The 16539-nt window shown below is 41.4% G+C and overlaps 1 protein-coding gene across 3 annotated transcripts in view; it reads left to right on the forward strand.

The window, feature by feature from the left end:
* Window positions 1-1298: 1298 nt before the first annotated feature.
* Window positions 1299-16539, forward strand: part of RUNX2 (RUNX family transcription factor 2) — a 173309-nt gene continuing 158068 nt past the window's right edge. For 2 of the 3 annotated variants that reach the window (XM_043999540.1, XM_043999542.1), the window contains exons 1-2: window positions 1299-1779; window positions 15609-15765. In XM_043999540.1, the coding sequence (XP_043855475.1) occupies window positions 1408-1779; window positions 15609-15765 (529 nt within the window). In that variant the 5' untranslated portion in view covers window positions 1299-1407. The remainder of the gene's footprint in view (window positions 1780-15608; window positions 15766-16539) is intronic. The other variant, XM_043999541.1, reaches the window with a different exon arrangement.

The raw sequence follows: 16539 nt of genomic DNA on the forward strand, positions 1-16539 counted from the left end.
CAGTTTTCCAACTGTTTTTTAATCCTTCTTTGGCAGTCACAAGGTTGAGTGTGTAAGAAAAAAAGTTTATTTCTTATCCTCTGTCATCCGTCACGCTTTTTTTCTCTTTTAATTATTCTTTTGACCAATATTTCAACCCCCCCTTTCCAGTTTAAAAACAAATAAATAAGACCCCCCCTCCCCCAGCCTTTTTGGTCGTGGTGGGGGTGGGCTGGGGGTGGCGGGGATGAACAGCGAGACACACTAAGAAGTCAGCAGAGACACTCTGAGAAAAACGAAAAGTTCACTGCTTTCGGATCAAACCAGTACCTCTTGGACTTCCTAAATATATTTGGTCAGGAAAGTGCTCCCCGGTCTTTTAGGGGAGACAGGAAAGGGGAAAGGAAGAGGACAAGCAGAGGTGAAAACCCCTCTATACTCTGGGAGCCATTCTCACATCTACCGACACCCAAACCGACTTGGTGTCCCGAACCTGCGGCACAGACAGACTTGTCTTCCTTGGTGTTTCTCCCCCGCTGGTGGACGGCAGGAGTACAGCAACAATGCAAAGTTAGGACTAGAGATCGGCTGCGACTCAACTTACCTCCTGGCACCTTGAAAATCAGAAGGAAAAGGAACTCTTGAATTTAGAAGCAGAAGTAGTTGCAAGGAGGTGGTGGTGAGCGAAAGAGAAGAGGAGGGGGGAGAAGGAGAAAAAGAGTCGAGCCTTGGTGCTGTGGAAGGTAGCGGCGGCGGCGGCGGCGGCGGCAGCAGCAGCCGTAATCTGAGTGAGCTAGAACACAAGGGGGGAGCATCTGCGGCAGCGGCAACAGGAGGAGGAGGCGAAGGAAGAGGAGGAGGAGGCGGAGGCGGAGGAGAAGGCTGCAGCTGGGCAGCTGTGGGAAGAGCAGCGGCCGCAGCAGCGGCAGCAGGCAGTCCCGGGGCTATGCTGTTTTCAGCGGGGCGCTGCTGAACAAGAAGCCGTCCGCTGAACTGGACTTTGGGAAGGGGGGGCTCAAGGGAGACCCAGGAACCCAGGCGTCCGAGGGGACCCCATTTAAACCCGCTCCAACCACAAGCTCCCCCCCCCCAGCCGCCACACACACCCCCGAGCCCCTTCTCGGCTGCCACCCCCGGTTTTTCCAAAGACTCCGGAAAAGATCTGCTCGTCCTCTTCTCCCCACCCCGCCAATCCGAACTGATCAGCACCTCCACTCCACCCCCCCCCCCCACGCCGAGTGTCAGACTCTTCCTGGCCCTTGGCTCCATCGAACTTGATTTCGTTTATCTCCTCCACCCCATCGCCTACACCCCTTATTTCTCTCCCCCCTCCCTCGTTCTCTCCCTCGTCGTTTCCTTTTCTCCCTTCTTTTTCACCCGGCTTCCCCTCCCCCCCCCCGGCCACTTCGCTAACTTGTGGCTGTTGTGATGCGTATTCCCGTAGATCCGAGCACCAGTCGGCGGTTCAGCCCCCCCTCCAGCAGCCTGCAACCCGGCAAGATGAGCGACGTGAGCCCGGTAGTGGCTGCCCAGCAGCAGCAGCAGCAGCAGCAACAGCAGCAACAACAGCAGCAGCAGGAGGCGGCGGCCGCGGCAGCAGCGGCAGCGGCGGCGGCGGCGGCTGCTGCTGCGGCGGCGGCCGCGGTGCCCAGGCTGCGCCCGCCGCACGACAACCGCACCATGGTGGAAATCATCGCTGACCACCCAGCCGAGCTCGTCCGCACAGACAGCCCCAACTTCCTGTGCTCCGTACTGCCCTCTCACTGGCGCTGTAACAAGACCCTGCCCGTGGCGTTCAAGGTAAGGAAGGGGCTGCCGGCTCGTTCTGCCGCCTTGCCCTTCTGACCCCTGCATCCCTCTTTCTGCTCACCCAGCACCGCAGCCCGTCTGAACTCCCCATCACCAGGCAGTGGGTGTGCGTGTGCCTGTTCATGTGTGTTTGTTTGTGAGAGGGAGCCGGCTCCCCCAGACACCCTCAGAAGAAGAAGGCAATGAATGCATTCTTCTCTCGATCCTGCTTTACCAATGACCACTAACAGAAGGGGAATGTTCCCCCAAACGCCTTCCCCAAGCGCTCGGACTTGCCTGTTTTAAGCAGGGGTCTGTCACCCCCAATTTTACCTTTCTTCTAATCCGAATTGAGAACGGGCATGGTGCTTTCCCCAGCTCCCGGCCGGCTCGTTCCCCTAACCTCGGAGTCATGCACCTTTTTAATTCCTTTTCCCTTCATCCCAGCTCAATTTTCCTCTCTACCGCCAGGGTAGCTTGGTGCACCTCCTTAGACCCCAAGCCACCTTTCCAAAGCTCTTCCTCACCCCGACTTACCTTTTGTCCCACTTCCCTTCTTTGACCTCTTCCCCCTCTCCAACCTTTCCATATACCGCTTCACTCTCTCATTCTCCAGCACTGGTCTTTCTCATTGCTTCTCTGCCTTTGCTTCAGTGCTATTCCTCAGCCCCGGGTAACTTTCTTCGAATCACCCAGACGCAGTCAACCCCGAAACCGTCCAACTTCCCTCGTTCCCCGCCCTTAACCCTCAAAACACCCCCTGAGCAGTGCCTTCTCCACCGTTCCGCTCGTAACCTCCTGGGTCCTCCAACCCACTCCCACAGTTCTCAGTTCCTACTGCCCCCTCTCTGTCGTGAAGACTTCCAGCGGGGTTCGCACGGTGTGCCAGTGAGGGGCACACACTCTATTTGGCTACCCCCCCCTCCCCACCCCGCACAGTTTTCATAGCGATTCTTATTTGATTTAAGGAAAAACTAGGGGCCCGAGCCACTTAGAGTGCTCTCTTTCTCTCTCCCTCTTTCGCCTCCGCCTGTCCGTGCCATCTCTCATGCCAGGGGGGTCTCCAAGGGAAATCATTCCCGATTGGGTTCTCAGTGGACGCCCAGCGCCTTTGCCTGGGGGTACCCAGACCCATTATTACCCGGGGAAGTTTAGAGGAGCTGGTGTGGGACTAGGTGGACGAGAGGGCTCCGGGACTGGGAGGCGCTGGAGGGCAAGTCTGCTTGAGGGTACTGGAGACTGTGGGTGCAAGCTTTCCTGACCCGAAACAGGTTTTGCTCAGCCCTTGACACAGGGAAGAAAAAGGCCGGGAGGCTGTTGGAGGCTGCCTTGCAGTTGTCCAGAAAACCTCCTGTCTTCGGGTGGGGTTCAAGGGGGAAGTGGAAGAGCGAGGGGAAGGGAGTCTTCCGAGGTGCTCCAGGACCGAGAGCGGGCTGCGCAGGCGGGGGTCTGGCCCCAAAGCGGGGTATGTGTGTGCCCAGGGCTCCACCCGCATTGGTCTGGAGTGAGTCCCATTTCGCCCCCCTGCCCCAGGCGCCCCTGGACTAAGGAGAGATCCTCTCGTACTGAATGTCCCCCTCCTCCAGATTTCCCTTTCTTTTCCCCTTCTTAGAGCTCAATCTGGTAGAAATGGGGGGGGGGGATTGTATATGTGTGTGTAGAGAGGGTGGAGTAATCACTTGAAAATTCTACTTCTAACTTTAAAAGTTTGAAACAAAACTTGGTTTAGCCTTTTAAAAATAACTTTGCCCCCTTTACATTTTTCTTTACATCACCCTCTCAGTTCCAACAAGCTGTGGGAGCTAAACTGGTGGGTTAGCACCCCCTCACCTTTTATCGGGAGGAAGTATGGGCTTGGAGAGTTGGGGGAACTGGACCCGGCAATAGCGGGAAAAGCTTGAATTTCTCGCTTTACCAATCTGTCTTCTCTCTGTCTTGTCCCTCTCCCTCCTAGTAGTTCTCCCAGCAAATACCGTTATCTGGGTTAGAATATCAATTCTGGGGGTGAGTTTGGATTCGGGAAAGCACCCTGTCAGGTTGAGGAGTGTGTGGTCCCCAGCCTGTTGCAACACGGCGAGAGGGAGCCCAGATGAAGGCTCCGGGACAAGCAGGGGCTGCCCAAATACTGTGGAGGCAAGAATTAAGCACCTTCCCAAGGCAGTGGGATAACCTGGGGACTTGTTCAAGATAAAGAGGAGATCCCGAAAGAGAAAACAAATGTTGTCACCCCTGGGGCCTAGATTTCTGAGTTGGAAAACCGTAAGCTAGAGGGAGGCACTTTTTTTTCCAAAGGCTATACTAATCTTCACCACCTCTCATTAGCAGAACTTGTACAGGTTAGACTTGGGGTCCCTTGGGTTGGTAATGTCAATAGAGATCAGGATAAGTAAGGAAAGCTTGGAGAATTAAAAAAGGAGGTTATGCCAGTTATTCCTGTGTTGGGGCTGGTGCCAAAACTCCCACAGGCCAATCGCAGCTACTAGTCCTTGATCACTTTTCCCCCACTCAACAATTCATATGCAGTGTGTGGGTGGAAGTAGAAAGAAAGAAAATTCCAGGTCAATTAAAAGCACTGGTTATCTAGATAGGTTTCATAGGTTTTATATTAAGTTAGTATCAGTACAGAAATTGGAATGAGCATTATGGGAAAGGGATGCAAGTTTCACTTTGCAACTGGCTCATGAAATGTTTTTAGGTCTTTGCCATCTTCCCTTATTAATTACTCATTTTTAATGATTAGCATTTCATGTCCTGAAAAATGTACAGTTTAGAATATTTGTGAATAGGTACTTAATCTGCCAACTCAAAAGGTGATTGATTTAAAAGACTTATTTTATCCAAGGCCCAGAATTCTCATTAGACTTGAAGGTAACATGTTAAAATAGTTGTAAATTTTAAATTTATTGGAAATATATAATAAAAAGATGGGTATTCAGTGTCTACACAGCATCAAGCATCTGAAGTAAAACTTTAAAAGTCCATTGATTAGGTGATATATGCTCTCCGAGGCCAGAAATCTGCACATTTAGAAACATCTGGATGCTTGACCAAATTTGTCCGATATTTGGCGGTCTATAAAGAGTTTGGTATGCTAAATGAAAGATCAGGGATAGTCAATTAATCTCAAGCTATTATTTCATGCAACTTAATGATGATATGATATTGTATATATATATATATATATATATATATATATATATATATATATATATATATATATATATATATATATATATATATATATATATATATATATACACACACACTTTGGATAGAAAGTGCTATTTTTTCTAACATAGAAATGACATAATTTAAGAAATATGTTTGAACCCTTCAAAAGTAGAATGCCACAGGAAGCTAAATAAAATATTTTACTTAGACACCTCCCCATGTTATATATCCCACCCCAACACTTCATTTATTTTAGTTACATCTTAATCTGTGTTGTTAGTCATACTTGTCCAGTTATATAGTTAATTATGAATGGGTTTTTTTCTTCTTTTAAAGGGACGGGATACTCTTAAATAGTAAGATGAATCTGCAGACAACATAGTAACAGTACTAAATTGAATTAATCTAAAAAAACTTAATCTCTCCTCTTCATATTTTATCTGCTATGCATTTATAGGATGGTAAACATCTGAATGTAAACAACAATTCTGTCTAAAATAGGCCCAACATCCAGGTATTGGGAAGCATCCTGAATTTTGCCCAAAATTTTCAGTTTCCATTTGACTGTTGTGCAGATACAAACTTTTTCTAGTCACCCAGAGAAGATCTCAGCTTATTGCAAAAAACATTGCGGTATACTTTCTCAGCATTTCAGAATTTACCTGTGATGAGGGAGTAACTTCATCACAGGCAAATTTGGAGGCCTAAATGAGGCAACTTCTTTGGAGATAACAGTTTGGCTTTTGAAAGGAAATATGAAATTCATGTGGATTGTTGTTTTTTAGTACTCACAAAAAGATGGGTAGATTATTTAGGGTTTTTCAATTAAAGAATTTACTTGTAGGAAACTACGACTACTTTATATATTAATCTAGGATGTCACTTAACCAAGTGATTTTGGCAATGAATCTTAGCATGCATATAAGTTAAGGAAAGACTGGTGAACAATCATCATATAATATTTTCAAAATTTAAATGGATTAGAAATATATGATAAAAAACAAGCCTAGTAGACAAAGAAGACTGTTATTTATCAGCATACGGGAAAGGGTCTTTTTTTTTTTTAAACCAAACTTTGCAGTTTTGAAATGTTCAGTCAGCCCAGGTGTCAAGGAAATAGAGATAAATATTTTTAACTTTTCTTTCTGGGCCATCTTACTGAAAGCTTAAAATAGTATGACTTATTAGCTCAGGGCCCTTTGTTATCCTCTATGATACTAGTAATGAAAAAGCAACTTCCAAATTCAACCCATTAGTTAATGCTATGCAGAAATAACGGAGAGCAAACAAACACTTTAAATTAGCTGCCACTCACAACTCCAGAGTCTGTCAGCATTTCCATTGTAAACCCCAGTTTTCAGAATTCATTGCTCAGCTTTTCTATATAGCTTCAAGCTGAAGTATAGTGCAAAGTAGTACAAACATATTTTGCTATTTTGTGTTAGAGTACATTTGACTATATTTTTTAGTGAGCTCACGAAAATGGTTTTCCAGAAAGCTCAAGGTAACAAAAACACTTTTAGATATGATATATTACACATAATTTGACATTTTAGATGATGCCTTTCAGTATTTCTCAAAAAGGAGGGTTTCAAAATGATTCAAGCATTTCCATTTCAAAATCATTTTTCAACATGACTAGACACTCTGTCTTAAAAAGCTACACCTGAAGCTTCACTGTTGTATTTTTCCTGCACGTTTGCATCTCTACATATTCAGGCCTTTCAGAACTAAATAAAAAATGTAGTTTATTAAAACATATGTGAATTGTTATGCAAAGTTATGTAAATTTGTAATAAATTTCACTTTGTGAAGTCACAGAAGAAGCCTTTTTATTTTATACCTTTAAGTACAATATATTTGTGTTACTTTTTGTGAGTTCATAGTTTACATTTGGATAAATAAATGTGCCTTATTGGTAAGTTAAGCAGAATAAATATGCCTTTGGACAGCTAGGAAAATAAATATTTTTAAATGACCAGAAAAAGAATATTTGAAAAATAGCTACTGTAGATACTTTATATAGTTTTCTCCCCCCACTTGGCTTTACTACCAGGATGCTGCTTTTGAAATGCCAGATTGCCGATCTTTAGACATTTTCATTTGAGTTGATGCTTGGCACACACATTGCCAGCTTGAATCAAAATCTTTTCCATAAAATTATACTACTCTGTGAAATGCATTTTTAAAGTTATAAAGTGGCACATCATGTTTGTTTTACTTTTTGTTTCTGGAATTCAGTTGGCTATCCCTAAATTCTAGGCCTGCAGTTTGAAAGTAGTTGGAACATTTGTGAAAGCTTTTAGGTATTTTGCTTTAAATTATTTTGAAATCACTGCTATACAAATAAAGCCCTTGATTTCATTAGAATATTTCTTTTCGGTACTAGTAATTCGTGTTTTGAACTACACAGACTACAGCTAACAGGCCTCATTCAGTTTCTGTGTTATTAAGAACTGCCTTTCGGCATTGTTACCATTACAGTATGCCAAATGATATGGACTAAGAAGAGTAATTGATTAGATAAAAGCAGCAGTCTGACCATGTAAATGTCATGGACAATTTTTATTTTCATTTACTTAGACCATATAAACCTGAATGAATAGTCATGTACAAAAAAATATAAGGGCCTGGGCTATTCCCTCGTTCATTGCTTCTCCTTCACTAGAAGGAATTTAGTTTCATTCACAGAATTCCATGCTGATTTTCAGACTAATCTATGGAGGGCAACCTTCTTTCACCTTAGTGTGTTCAGGCTATTTGTCATTTGATCTCAGCACCTTGCTACTTGTTAAGTGAGCTAAGGACAAAGGTAAGTCCTCCTTAAAGTCCCCAGGACAGAATATGACTCCATTTTTTTTGCCGTTCATGTGTAGGATTAATTCTTTTTGTTTTTTTTTTTTAGTGAGGCAGTTGGGGTTAAGTGACTTGCCCAGGGTCACACAGCTAGTAAGTGTTAAGTGTCTGAGGTCAGATTTGAACTCCGGTACTCCTGACTCCAGGGCCCCGTGTTCTATCCACTGCGCCACCTAGCCGCCCCCAGGATTGATTCTTAAAAGCATTTTATTCATCATAAAAGTTTTTATTCCAAACTACCCTTTGTCCCAAAGTAGTGTTTTTAGATAATACTTCTTACTCACTGATTGATAGATTTGCAGGGCAAGATCAGGTTCCAAATTGACTCCTAACTGATAAAAGAGATGTTTCATTTTGATAAAAGAGATGCATCCATTTTGATGGCTTATTGTGGGTGTAGTTGAAATGCTTAATAGATTCTTGATTTTTTAACTTTCTTTTTGATGAATTAGTTACTCTGAAATAGTTTAGCGTGTCAATAGAGGAAGTTAGTTTAGCTTTAGGGATAGATACATTGTTTAAAAACCTCTAATACACATATATACTAATGCTTTATGACTTATGTAAAGTCAAATATTCTTTTAAAAGTCTTAAGGAAAAAAATTAGGTAGTCTCTTTATCTGATACCACAAATACTATAACAGACAATATATTTGACCATCAATCTAAATTTTAGCCATATAGGGAAAAGTCTGCAGTAAATCATATTAGTTGGCAGTTTTCAGGCAAAGTTGCCTTATTTTAGAAATATTTAAGTTAAAGAAGACTTAAAATCTATGATTATATTATTTGCTTTGTACAAAACAATATAAATCTTACCAATGATTAATGTGGTCATTATTATAATGCTGAAGCAAAGCAAAATGAATTTATGTATATTACTGTTAGGGAATCCTTACTTTTATATATTCCCATATTGAATCAATTTTCCTGTTCTAACTAAAAAAATCCATTATGTTAAAAAATATGCAGTATAATAATAATGTCTCCAAGTTCTTAAAAAACCTTATATTTGGGGAAATTACTTTACTTCCCTCTGAAATGCAGCCAGGTCTGGGGTGAAACACAGCAGCCATTCCATACCTCTCAGCAACACTATAGACTATCCCAGGATATAAAGCAAAGAATAACATACCAAGTTGAAGCCTCAAGGGATGGTTATACCAAGAGGCTATATTTAGTGCAAATTGGACTTTGGTTAGAATACAACATGAGCCCTCCAAGTCTTACCCAGAGTGCAATGTCATAATTATCCTCTCTGTATTTATATAACATCTTTCTTCTAAGGAGTCAAAACATTTTACAGATGTTATTTTATTAATCCCTAATAGATGGAGGGAATGTTTTATTATTCCCATTTTATAGGTTGGAAAACTGAGGCCCCTAAAGATCAAGTGACTTGCCTGAGGTCCCATAACAAGTCAGTGGTAGAGGTAGAATTAAAATTCCAGTGTTTTGATCCTTAATACTATGCACTCTTCACACCTTTTCTTTTCCTTTAACAATACTTTTATTAGTTCCAAATGCCCTTTGCTATCTGAATGACAGAAAGAGAGGCAGTGGGGTTTAGTGGACAGAGAGCCATCCACGAAGGTAGGAAAACTTGGGTTCAAGTCTTACCTGTGGCACTGGCACAAGTGACTGTGTGACATCTGGCAAGCCACTTATATTCTCAGTTCTCTAAGATTATGAGTTTACAGTGAAGGTATTGGCCTGCCTTTGGAGAGGGAATTTCTTCACCTGGGTATTCCCCTATATCACTGAAAACACAGATCAGGCCTTTACCCCTGTCCCTCTAACCAAGAAAACCCTTGAGTATTAAGTCAAACACCACCCAAGTGGTATCGGCAGGATCCCAAACATTCAAATGCAAACTGAAAAGTGTAGTCAGTTCTTCTCTGGACATTGCAAGATAATCAGCTGCTTAGCATTGTGTATACCAATTAGGGAAAGGATAGTGGAAGCAGTTAGCACCCCAGCATCCTTGGTGGTAGCAGCAGTGCCAATAGTTTATTGAGTGCCTAGGGAAAATATCAAGCCCTCTTTGGCACCAGAAAGGTGGATGTGTTTTTGGAAGATGGTCTGCTGTCAAGAAAGAGACCATTTAGTGGAGCATCAAGTCATACAAACACAGACATAATTTCTGTTCTTCCATAGTAAGACACATAGAATGCATGCAAATAAAGCCTTCATGAATCTGTGCTCTCCAAATTAAAGAACGAAACATCACCAATGGCCTTCTAAGGAAGAGTTGGCCAACAGAGAAAGGAAGGATATAGTTGGTTCTGATGTTTTATGATATAGCTCTTGGCAGCACCCCAAAAGGAGTCATTGGTTGTGGTCATTGGCTATAGAAAAGAGATTTTTTTTCTGGAACTTGTTATACAATATTTCTCTCCTGTGCCTCTCATCTTCCAGTCTTTTTCTTCCATGTCTGGTATGTCCCTCTCCCTGACACTCTCCTCCCAATCCCCATCACCATCTTTTGAAGTCCCAACCTTCCTTCAAAGCACAGCTCACATGGTCTTATCTCTTTTTTTTTTTAATTTTTTTTTTTGGTGAGGCAATTGGGGTTAAGTGACTTGCCCAAGGTCACACAGCTAGTAAGTGTTAAGTGTCTGAGGCTGGCTTTGAACTCAGGTCCTCCTGACTCCAGGGCCAGTGCTCTAATGGTCTTATCTCTTTCAAGAAGCCTTTCCTAATACACCCTATCCATAAACTATGCAGTATCCTCAGCTATTAATATCTTATGGGATCATAAGATTAAGACTTGGAAGGGAGATTAGATTAGAGATTTTTCTACTCCAGCCCCATTTTACAGATGAAGAAAATTCTAGAGAAGTTAAGTAACCTTTGGCCCATGGTGATGTGGTAAATAGCAGAGATTCAATTCCAGCTTCTCCAATTCCAAATATGGTGGGCTTTTCCTTCCACTTTTTTTTTTTCAGGGCAATGAGGGTTAAGTGACTTGCCCAGGGTAATACAGCTAGTAGGTGTCTGAGGCCAGATTTGAACTCAGGTCCTCCTAAATCCAGGGCTGGTGCTTTATCCACTGCACCACCTAGCTGCCACCTCCACTTTTTGTTATAGTTTTTTTTTTTAATCCAACCTTCCTCCTCCCCAAATAGATGCTTAAGAGTGGGAGCTATTTCATATCTCTATCTTTGTATCCCTGCTGCTTAATGAATTGTCTTGTTTATAAATAGATTGCTTAATAAATTACTAATCTCTTGGTGAAATCTTGATTTAATCAACACCCATGGATTCATTGATCATCTTCATGAGATGACTCCCATATCCACCCTTAATTTCTCTCCTGAGTTCTTGTCCCATACCACTTTTGTGCATTTACAACTGCATAGGCATCAAACTCAAAGTCTTAATCAGGACTGACTGTTATTCTTTTCACAGCCACCCTTCTTCCAAATATCTCTATTTCTTTTGAGTGTATCACCATCCTTCCCATCACCAAGGTTCAAAACCTTAAAGTCATTCCCAACACCTCATTCTTCCGTATTCCACATTTCCAATTAGTTCTGTTGATTCTAATTGCACAACATCTTTCCTACCTGCAACCCCCTCCCCCACCCGCAGTTCAGGCTCTCATTGCCTCTTGGTGTTTTTTGTTTGTTTGTTTGTTTGTTTGTTTGTTTTTTAGTGAGGCAATTGGGGTTAAGTGACTTGTCCAGGGTCACACAGCTAGTAAGTGTTAAGTGTCTGAGGCCGGATTTGAACTCAGGTCCTTCTGACTCCAGGGCCCGTGCTCTATCCACTCCGCCATCTAGCTGCCCCTCTCATTGCCTCTTGCAAGGACTATTGCAATTGCTTTCCTATTGGTCTCCCTGTTTCAAGTCTCTCCACATTCCATCTTGCAAACAGACACTAAGTTGGTGTTCCTAAAACATGGGTTTAAAACATAGATGTCCCTTATCTGCTCCAAAAGAGCTATTTAATTAGCTCTTGTATGTAGGTTAAAATACAGTATTCTTGGTCTTCACAATCCAACTCCAGCCTACCTTTCCTGAGTTACTGAACATTTTTACAATCTACATTTTAGCCAGATTCACCTCATTTCTCTTCACGCACGTGACACTGAATTTCTCATCACTAAGCCTTTGCATAGGCTGGATCTCATGCCTGAGTACACTCCCTCTTCACCTCTGCCTATTACTATCCAGAGCTTCCTTCAAAATTCAGTTCCAGCACCGCCTCCTATGGAGGTTTTTTTCTGGTTTGTCCCAGCTATGGATACTTCTTCTACTGAAATTATCATTTGTTTCCTTTGTATATAGCTTGTATTTACCTTTCTGTGTGCGTGTTGTTTCCCTCAATAGAATGAAAGCATTTTGAGGGAAAAGGCTGTTTTATTTTTGTCTTTGTATTACCCAGCACCTAGTAGACTCCCTGGCACAAAAAAAAAAATTGGTGCTCAATACATCCTTGTTGAGGAGCAGTTAGATGGTGCAGTGGACCGAGCACCAGCCCTGGAGTCAGGAGGATCTGAGTTCAAAGCTGACTTCAGACACTTACTAACTGTGTGACCCTGAACAAGTTCCTTAACTATGTTTGTCTCCAAAACAGTGACAACAACAAACAAACCAACATGCTTGTTGATTGGTTAAATATCTGTTGAATAGAATTATATGGTTGTCAAAGGGGAATGGAAATCATGAATTCATGCACATGGAAGTGAGGATGATTTGAAGTTAGTGGGTTATTTTAAGGTTATAGCTTAATGAAGAGAAGGTTTTAAGAGGATAGGGATCATGACTTGAATTCCAAAATATTGGAAAAGAGAGAGTGAAGTCTTCTGAGCATGATGAGTAGTTTGTGTGAAAGAGAAAAGAGCAAAATGGTATAGGAATTAATAAGCAAGATAGGCTTTGCTGGATGATGTAAGGGGTACAGATAAAAGGAAGAAGCCAGAGAGGGAGGAGATTTTAGAGCCTTGAATCCTCTAGAGGAGAGTCTGTTCTGGGCACTGGGGAGCCAGTGCATAGAAAGGAATTGATAGGTACAGAATTGACACCAGTAAAGTATCACATAAGTCACTCATATCACAGATGATACATTTTGGTATATAATCTAACAGAAGAATATTGTATGGTTTCAATGAGACAATCTGGAAGCCCTAGGAAGAAAAGACTGAAATACTCTGAATGTCTTAACAGGGTCTGGATAATAACTTTGGAGGATGTTAAGAGAAATGGATAGAGCTGTGATATTGCCAAGCAGTAAGACTTGGCAATGAATTATGTGGTCTTTAAAAAAAAAAAGTACACATGATAAAGATACTTTTGATTCTATCTAAAGCAGGGGTTCTTAACTTTTTAGTGTCATTGACTCCTTTGGCAGTTTTTTGAAGCATACAGACCCCTTCTCAGAATAATGTTTTTAAATGCAAATTTAAAATACATAGGGTTGGGGGCGGCTAGGTGGTGCAGTCGATAGAGCACCGGCCCTGAAGTCCGGAGGATCTGAGTTCAAATCTGGCCTCAGATACTTGACACTTACTAGCTGTGTGACCCTGGACAAGTCACTTAACCCCAATTGCCTCACCAAAAAAAAAAATACATCGGATTACAAAAGAATAAATTATATTGAAATACAGTTAGTAAAATGTTAAAAATGAAACCTCTGAAATCTGTCCATGCATGGGGGTACATAGAGGGACCCCTGGTCTAGAGGATAGGCACTAACCCATCCACTATGTCTCTCATTTGACTAAGGATTTACATCTGTAAAGTTAGGATTAAGAATATAATCTATAGCCAGAGAACAGAGCAAAGCTAACTGATCCCATATGGAAGGCATGAATTTGGCCTTATTAACATTCTTCTGTGTCCATCAAGTAATCATTTATTAATATACTATGTGCAAGGTAGTTTACTTGGGAAATAGACTTGGAAAGAAAAAAGATAAATAAGACCTAATTTCTACCTTCAAAGTATAGGAATTTAATAGGAGAGATAAGGTCTCCAGGAATAAGGATAATACAATATAGAATTAAGAATTATCTAAAAGAGGCCTAAACAAAGTATTATGAGGATTCATTGTAGGGAGAGATCCCTTCTCGGTGTGTAAATCAGGACAAACTTCATGGAAGAAGTAGAAACTGAGCAGGGCCATTTAGGATGGTTAAGATTGGGGGAAGGGAAAAGGCATTCTAGACAGAGAATACTGTAAGTGAAGGTAGGGAGAGGCTAGAGAGTATTGAATGTTTGAAGTGTAGCAAGCAGTCTGATTTGGTTGGTACAAAGAGTACATGAATTGTAATGTGAGATGAGGATGGGAAGGTAGGTTGTTTGGAGCCAGATCCTTAAATTCTGGAGCAAGTATGGTCCTTATTCAGTGGGCTAAGTTGGGAGGCATTTAATGTTTTCAAGTTGTTGAGTCATGTGTTCAATTGTGAATTAGGAGGATTAATCTAGCAATGGTATGTAAAATGGATTAGAGAGTGGAGAAAGTGGAGATAGACACTAATTAAGAAACTATGAGGAGGAGTTAGGCATGATGATGATGGTCCTGAATTAGGTTATTGGTATTGAGAATAGAAGGGGAGCGACTAGGAGGGCAGAGGTGAGAGATGCTGTAGAGGGAAAATTAACAGGACTTGGTGATGTCTGGTTGTGGAAGATGAGGCAAAGGGAGGAGTCATAAATTATCCTGAATTTACAAACATGGGTGACTAGCCACAGACTAATTACAGAAGCTGAAGAACAAAGAACCCTCAACAATCACCCCAAGATAGCAAACAGATGATAATGCTATTGGAGGTACATTTACTGTCCACACCATTCTTTTGCTACTTATAATAATAGTTAATAATACTAGTAGCAGCTAACATTTACATAGTGCAGACTGTGTGCCAGGCACTGTGATGAGTTTTACAATTATCATCATCTCATTTGGTCCCCACAACAATCTTGAGAGATAGGTGCTATTATTATTCCCACTTTACAGATGAGGAAACTGAGGCTAACAGTTGAAATGACTTTTCCAGGGTCACACAGCTAGTAAGTGTCTGTGACTGGATTTGAATTTAGGTCTTCCTGACTCCAGGTCCAAGGCTCTAATCAATAGTCCACCTAGTTGCCTACACTTATCACCTATTACCTTATATTGTTAGCTATCTTTTAAAGTTTCTACATTTTATCTCCTTGACTTGACTAGTTAGTTTCTTATGGGCAGAAACTGTATCTTAGACTTCCTCAGCCTCTGGCACAATGTAGTGTTTATCACGGGTACTTGCTAAGATTTTGTTTTATTGACTATATGTGAAGATCAGGAAGCAACCCAAAGTAAATAGCTGAAATGGACAGATCACATAATAGGTATCCAGGATTATAGTCAAGAGCTATAAGGTCTTAGCTGAGTGTCTTTCAGCCAAGTGATGAACATGTCTTTAGCCAGTAACCCTGCTTAGATCATAACTCAAACCTCTGTGGATTGCAGATATCCAGTGGCATGCAGTCTCTTCAGGTAGGCACTAGATTTCCTACTGTGGCATGTTTCCTACGGATGATTTGAATGTGGAAATTTAATAAAACGTATATGCCTTCTTCGAAGAATTCAGCAGAAAAATGAAGGAAACTTTCTTTTAGTCCGACTTTGAAATGGGTGAACCCTGAAATATGGGTTTATTTGAAGTGGCATCTTTGCTTAGGTGCAGCAGGCTTCATTACAGTTGGCCACAACTGTGCCACAGCAGTGACAGGCTCTTGATAAAACCTACAGTTAAGAAGAATGACTCACATATTTTAGACCTTGCCTGATGTACTATTTTTGTTGTTGTCATTTCCTAATTTTTGTAGGTGGTGGCCCTAGGAGAAGTACCAGATGGGACTGTGGTCACCGTCATGGCTGGAAATGATGAAAATTACTCTGCTGAACTCCGAAATGCATCTGCTGTCATGAAAAACCAAGTAGCAAGATTCAACGACCTGAGATTTGTGGGCCGGAGTGGAAGAGGTGAGGCTTTAAAAAAGATAATGTATGTAGAGCAGTCTGCAAACCTTAAAGTACCATATAAACTCAGGTATGGTAATGATGATGATGGTGGGTGGGGGAATCAAAACACTAGAATCCCCAAATAAGATACATATAAACTTTTTTTTTGTAAATAAAGCAACTGCCTTCCCTTCCCCAATAGGGGTGGCTCAATGTTTTATTTGAAGACTCAGTACAAGTAATATTTATTATCTTTTTGATTCCTTTCATCTTTTTGATTTGTTTCATTAAGTTTAAAAATTTGAAAATATTTTCAGAGGAATTTGTTGTGTACATGAGGGTGAGGTACAGGGGAAGGAGGGTTTCATAGGTTCAAGTTCTGGGTTATAGGGAGTCAGATAACGGAGTTTATTAAGTGGCAAAGGGGGAAGAGAAAAACATATTGTTAGTTTCTTAATGGAATCCCTATTGCTCTTAAGTTGTAGCAATTTGTCATTATGTTCTTCATTTATTGTATCATAGCATCATAGATTGAGAGCTGGAATTGGGGTATGACTGTAACAGGGGTCTTTCTATCATGAACCCCTTTGGTAATCTGGTGAAGCTTATGGACTTCTCAGAATTATGTTTTTAAATCAATTAGATAAAGTGCATAAGGAAGCCATTTATATGGAAATACATTTATCAAAACATTCTTTTAAAATAAGTTTGCATTTCTCATTTTAAGAATCCTTGTTCTATGAAGACAGCAAAATAGCATGACTATTGTTTACTCTCAAAGTAAGAACATACAGG

The sequence above is a fragment of the Dromiciops gliroides genome, chromosome 4 (genome assembly GCF_019393635.1).
Source record: "Dromiciops gliroides isolate mDroGli1 chromosome 4, mDroGli1.pri, whole genome shotgun sequence".
Lineage (NCBI taxonomy): Eukaryota > Metazoa > Chordata > Mammalia > Microbiotheria > Microbiotheriidae > Dromiciops > Dromiciops gliroides.